Source organism: Bremia lactucae, linkage group LG14 (genome assembly GCF_004359215.1).
Source record: "Bremia lactucae strain SF5 linkage group LG14, whole genome shotgun sequence".
Taxonomy (NCBI): domain Eukaryota; phylum Oomycota; class Peronosporomycetes; order Peronosporales; family Peronosporaceae; genus Bremia; species Bremia lactucae.
The window spans coordinates 143,887-150,484 of NC_090623.1; the positions used below are offsets into that span (position 1 = coordinate 143,887).

At 49.2% G+C, this 6,598-nt stretch overlaps 2 protein-coding genes across 2 annotated transcripts; both read left to right on the plus strand.

The window, feature by feature from the left end:
• Positions 1-866: 866 nt before the first annotated feature.
• Positions 867-1,154, plus strand: CCR75_007841 (uncharacterized protein; the record flags this gene model as incomplete). The annotated part of the gene is made up of 1 exon (XM_067965897.1): positions 867-1,154. One exon carries the CDS (start codon positions 867-869, stop codon positions 1,152-1,154), a length of 288 nt encoding a protein of 95 aa, XP_067816337.1.
• A 208-nt stretch (positions 1,155-1,362) lies between these two features.
• CCR75_007842 (uncharacterized protein) lies at positions 1,363-1,569 on the plus strand (the record flags this gene model as incomplete). The annotated part of the gene is made up of 1 exon (XM_067965898.1): positions 1,363-1,569. The coding sequence occupies one exon, from the start codon at positions 1,363-1,365 to the stop codon at positions 1,567-1,569; it is 207 nt and encodes a 68-aa protein (XP_067816960.1).
• Between the last annotated feature and the right edge of the window lie 5,029 nt (positions 1,570-6,598).

A 6,598-nucleotide genomic window follows, 5' to 3' on the forward strand; every position in this document is an offset into this window, starting at 1 on the left:
GATGCGACATGGCGTACGACACCATCAGGCTGTCGCCAGCGATGAGCTGGGCGACACCGTATTGCTCCACGGCTTAAAGCCAGTGGACAATCGTGCGCGTTGCAGTTCCATCGAACTTGAGCGAGTCCATCCAAATGGTCCTCGGCTGATGCGGCCGGGCAGAGAGCATCTCGACAGTCCTGTTGAGAGCCTCGCCCTGAGCCTGCTCTGGCCTAAGCTCATCCTGAGTCTGAGTGACAGACTTCGCCTCAGCATGGTTCTGTGCCTCGGACGCGGCTCTCCGTTGTCCGAGCACGAATGCCTCAAACTGCTCCAACTGAGCAACATGTTGCTCAGGAGGATTGCCCAAGAGCCTGGCCAGGACCTATGGGCAGGTCACAATGTAAACCACACCCAAGTGGTGGGTTCAGTTACTTCACTTAAGTAACTCACCATCCCCTTACGTACACGAAGTGTACCTAACGAGGATTTTGTAACATTGGCAACTTTAGCCCGTTACACTATGGGTATAATAATTACGACGTCTCTCACACGCAGGAACGTGACAAGACGCTGCCTCCAGAAATTTGCGCCGCTGAGAGAAAATTTCCGAAGCGCACACATTTTTATACTGCTGATGAACGCATTCGCTATGCAAACCACTCACACCAAACCTTTCTGATAAGAGGAAATCCAGAAGATCAAGCCCCTGTTTGATAGCTAAACTCTGCAGACGATCCCGTTATCCACTCAGAAAACTATGAACGTCAAATGGAACCGCGGGAGAGATCGCTGGCGAACAACGGCTCGTATCCAGTGCATCGGTAGAAAGCGGATCCGCTATACGGGAAGCGGTGGCCGCGGTGGAACCGAGCATTTTCTCCCTCATGCCGAAGTTTTCGGATTCCCTAGCAATCTCATATACTCTCCAGCAGACTCAGTTGACAGAAGACTGGCGTCGGGAATGTCTGCAGCGCTTTTGCGAGCAGTACCGGGAAATAGCTCATTCAAGGCGACGCGGTCATGGCTACTCAGGTGGAATAGATTTTTATGGGGAAAGCGCAGAAGAAAAGCCGGCAATCTTGGTGACAACGCAGATTACAGGAAATGTATCCGTGTCAATGAATATAAACACGGCGACCTTTATCGGTTTCAAGATCCAGCCAGGTGAGTAAAATTTAGTAATCACACTTTGTGCGCTCATCGATATCATGTTGAAATTGAAGAGCTTTTGTCGGTGACAATTATGGAGGTCAGCTCAGGATAGTCATGCAGGTCTTTTTAGCTCTTGAAATGCGTGTTACCACTCAAAATATTACGGGGATGAGACACCGGCCGATTGGGTTAGCAAGTTTGTTATGTTGTGGCAGCCATTAAAATCCAATGACCTTCGAAGGCGCTGACTACTGCAGGAAAGTCTACTTGAGCCTGGCATTGCTTGCAAATTTAAAGGTCACCGACGGATACGTCCGGTCGATATACGCAGGATCGACTGTGGTTCCAACCACTTCATTCACGATCTCAGCGGGCTTCTTGATCAGCTATGACTCAGAAGATCATAGCGCAGAACGCGCGTGGCTTATCTTATAAATCGCGACCATTATGGTCAGCGGCATAGGGTACTAGAACGCGACGAGGCATTTGGGGTATTTAAGAAACCCACAGGACGGGATCAACACGCACCGCTATTCGGCAAATACACTGTAACGGGCTAAAGTTGCCCTAATGTTACACAGTCCCCGTTAAGTACACTTGGTGTACTTAAGGGGATGTTCAATTACTAAATAATAGTAATTAGACCCAGCACTCGGGTGTGGTGCACATTTGTGACCAACCCTTGTGTATGTGATGCACATGGGTGCATTCACATTAGGAGGGATGACGGCTAGCGTCATCCGTTACGCGAGGTATCCAGAAAGATACGCTCGCAATACATATTAAGTATAATTTATAGAGATGACATTTTAATTGGTAAAAATAGGTATTAATATTTAATTCTATTAAATATATATCAGTGAAAACTACTTCCTACTTGGTAAGTGCGCACGAGGAGACGGATTACCGCTCCCGTGACGTCACTTAGTCTACGGCTTATAGTTCGTTGGGTGAGGTCGCTTACGTGCTCACCACAACTACCTCACTGCACGCAAGAGAAGCAGGTTAAACCGCTTCCTCGCTGTGCTAGGGTGTGTGTCTAAGTAGAGCGTGGCCGCATTACGACGTGCCCGCCTACATACACGATGACCCATTTGTAATCGGATGCAGTATCATCAATAAATTCGGTTCCAGATGGGACCATATATAATTAGTTAAAATAGGTTTTACATTATTTTGTACTATTAAATGTATAGATCAGTCTGAAAACTATTTTTTAGTTCACAAGTGCGCACGTGGAGCTGTATCACCGCTCCCGTGACGTCACTTATTCTAAGACTTCTAGTTCGTTTGGTGAGGTCACTTAGGCGCTCACCAACTACCTCACCATACGTAGGAGAAGACGGTTAAACGCTTCCTCATTGTACTCAGAAGTTGTGTGGTAGAAGTCCGATGCGACTTTAAGAAGCACCCGCCTACATTTGGTTGCACTAGTAGTCCTTCCCATGACCCATCTCTAAGAGCGTGTCACTGAGGACAAGCCTCAATATTAATGGGCTCATTTCCCCCACCTCTCCGCACGTCAACGGGAGGTGACAGAGCATTTGACGCAGGGACTTGGTAACCAAGCCCTGGCCAAACTCTTGGGCAGTCCTTCTGAACAACATGTTGCTATGTTGTTGCAGTTTGAGGAACTCGTGCTCGGACAGCGGAGGGCCGCGTCCGAGGCACAAGGCCATGCTGCGGCGGAGTCCGTAACTCAGACTCAGGATGAGTTGAGGCATGAGCAGGCTCGGAGTGAGGCTTTCAACAGGACTGTTGAGATACTCTCTGCCCGGCCGCGTCAGCCGGGGCCCATTCGGATGGACCCGCCCAAGTTCGATGGAACTGTAGCGCACACGTTTATCTACTGGTTTTTAGCCGAGAACCATTGCGTTGTCGCGCAGCTCATCGAGGACGACAGCCGGATGATTTCGTTCACCATGTCGCATCTGCGCGGTAAGGCCTCAAAGTGGGCTTACACGGCGCTTACGGCGGACAGAAAGGTGTTCCCAACATGGGCGATCTCTAAGGAAAAGATTCGCGCCATGTACCAGCCGCCGAAAAACGAAGTGTTGCTTCAGGCGCGCTTCTTTGGAGCGCGACAGGCGAAGCGATCTCTGCAAGATGTGCAAGAGATGCGCTCGCTGTGGCGTCCATTGCCGTAGGTCAGATTCCGGAGCACAGTAAGGTGCCTACGTTTATGAACGGACAACGGGATGGCCCATCGCGACCGGCCCTTTCAGAGAGGTGCCGTCGACGATGGAAGAGGCAAATCAAATTGCCTTGGTTTAGGAGCAACTCTACAAATGTGCCTCGGCGACAGTTTGGAATAAGCCATCGGCCAAGAGGTCAGATGCCACTCCCATGGAGTTTGACAATGCAGATGTTTTTTGTTTTAAATGCGGCAAGCGCGGTCATATGATGGCTCGCTTTTATGCCAGAGTCCCTGCTGAGGCAAAGACGTCCAGCAAAAGGACCTCCTACCCAAAGAGTGGTGGCAAGAACCAGCGTGCGAAATGCATGAGCTCTGCATCGACCGCTAAGGGTTCGGGAAATGCAGGAGCCCAGTAGGGGCGGATGCCCTACTGACGCGGATTTAAAGCTACCCCTAAGTTCAGAGTTGTCGAACGAATGGGTAGTATAGTTCCTGAGGTCTCAAAATTTCGGACCTCAACCCTGCTGGTCTAAGCGCTCATGTACGAGGCAATAACCTGGTGATGACCCTCCTAGTGGATTTGGTTGCATCACAAAATTTTGTGAAAATTGCGGCTCTAAGAAAGAGACCGGCGATGTTTGAGTCGCTTTGCCAGGATGGCAAGCGGGAAGAGGCGACTGCTCGTTTAGCGAACGGCGCGCTCGTTAAGTCTGAGGGAGTTCAGGTAGAACTCGCCTTCAGCTTTAGTGACTTCTCTTGTAGATAGAAGGTCACAGTTCTAGGTATGGAGAGTCCGTATGACCACATTCTAGGCATACTATGGTTGGAAAAACACCAACCTTGGATAGACTGGGGTACACGTGCAGTTGCGAACTCTACCCAGATCAACGGAAAAAATGTGCTCCTGCGAGAGGTCTATGCAACTGATGTACAGTTGAGGGTGCGTTGACGGGATATCAAACGTCACCAATTTCCACCCAGCTCGTGGAGACTGGGGTAGTGAAAAGGGCAATGACAAGCAGTCATGTGTTCCATAGTCCTGCACAGAGCCGAGAGCCTGTGGCAGTAGATAGCGAGCTGATTAGAAGTCAAGCGTCACGAGAACCGGCACACAGCCTAGAGTCTGGCGCAATTGGAAAGGATGCGTTTGCCAGGGAGCAGCGGCAGCCGCATCCCAGTCAAAGGTCGTGGTTTCTCGGAGAACGTTTACCCGACAGATTAGGACGATCAAAGGCACGTCGAAAAAGTGACCTTTGGATCTGTTTCAATTGAAGAGAACGGGCTTTCAAACGAGGTGTTCGAGGCCGTCGAAGACGAAATTGCGGAGGCATCCTTAATTGAGGTGCTTTAACAAGTCTTTAAATCTGCCGAAGAGATAGTAAATCTCTCGGAGGTGTCGTGGGAACTGTTCCTTGCCGAATTAAAGGAAGGAAAGATCCACGAAATAGTCGCACCAGTTCCAGGAGAGAATTTGGTGGACTGTTTCTCGTCGTCCACAATGGACGAGAGCGTCCTTGAAACGGACATAAAGAACCTATTATTAGTTAACATTTCTTCAATTTCATCTAAAAATACTGAATAAATATATTAAAGTTTTTCCTTAAATGTTTAATTTGTTTATTTAAAATAATTATACACGATTCGCTGCTCAAGGCTGGGATCCTTGAGAGACAGTCCGTTCTTTGAGGTTCTGTGGAAAAATCGCGATGTGTTCCCAGAATAAGTGCCGAACCGCCTACCAGCATATAGGAGCATTGGGCATGAGATAGACCTCGAACCTGGCACCAAGTATTGTGTGACCAGGAAGTCGATTATATCGATAAGTTTTTCGACAAGCGAGTCAAGGCGGGACATGTGCGTGAGAGCAAATCGCCTCACTGCAGCCCGACCTTTTGTGTGCGTAAAGCCACAGGTGGATGGCGCGTGGTTCATGCTTACGATAAGCTGAACACGGCGACCATATCGGCTCAACCGCCAATCTCGCGGAATGATGTTTTGTTGAACTCCATGGGAATGTCAACTATCTTTTTTGCGTCGGATTTGAAGGATGGCTACTATCAAGGAGTCTTGAGAAAGTTCAGTGTAGCCCAAGCGGGTGTTTGGAGGGCTGTGATGCCTCAAGGTTTGAAAAATGCACAGCGATATTCAACCGAGTGGTGGCTCACGTGATGCGTCAGCACCGTGCCTACGCGCCCCATTACTTTGACGATGTATTCGTGCACAGAAGGGCCGACGACGGGCTGACCGCAATAGAGTCGCCCAAGCGTCATTTAGACGCTCTTTTGCAGACTTTGAAGGACGCCCAATTGCACGTCAACCTGCAAAACTGCGTCCAAAATACCTGTGCTGGGCTGCAGGGTAGGTACACATTGTGTACGAGCAGACCCAGAGAAGGTAAAATCGGTAAAGAATGGCCAGTCCCACAACATGCGAAGAATTTGCGCCAATGCCTAGGGCTTGCTAATTCCTTGCATAAGTATAGTAAGAATTATGCGGAGCCAACTTAACAATTATCTGATCTCCTTAAAAAGGACACAGAATGGGTCTGGTTAAAAGAACAAGATGATGCGTTCACATCAGTGAAGCAGTCTCTTGTTGAGGCACCGGTCTTGGCATTGCCAGACGCGGATAAGCCCTTTAGCGTCGTCTGCGATGCAAGTAATTTTGCAATCGGCAGCGCGCTCATGCAGAAGGATGACGACGGCGTTGACCGTGTCATCTCTTATCAGTCCCGGCTATTAAAAGCCGCGGAACTGAATTACCCTGTGCATGACAAAGAGCTACTTTCAATAAAGTATGCTCTTGTCAAGTTTCGTGTGCACCTATTGGGCACCGAACCATTTGTGGTTTATACGGATCACGCATCACTGCGGACCGCAATAAACTCACCGCACCTCTCGCCTAGAATGGCAAGATGGCTCACATTCTTCTCTGAATTTAATTTCAAAGTTGAATATAAGCCGGGTAAGTCGAATGTCTTGGCTGACGCTTTATCGCGCAGACCAGACTTCGAGGTTAGACACCAGGAAAGTGTGTCTAGTGCGAAAGCACAATTTCAGCCGTCGACGTTGGCAGCCATGAAGGCATACCACGTGACGAGCTCATTGGCCTCTGAGATAAAAGAGAGCTACAGTCAGGACGACCACTGTCGCCTGCTGTTGGATCACTTCGGTGGACGAAAGGTTTCCCTTCCGTCGCACCTGAAAGCTAAGCTCAATCGCTTTAGCTACAGCGATGGCCTGTTATGGCATCAGCTGTCACCTTGTGATCCCTTGAGAATCTATGTGCCTCATGACACAGATCTCAAGCTGATGATCCTTCACGAGC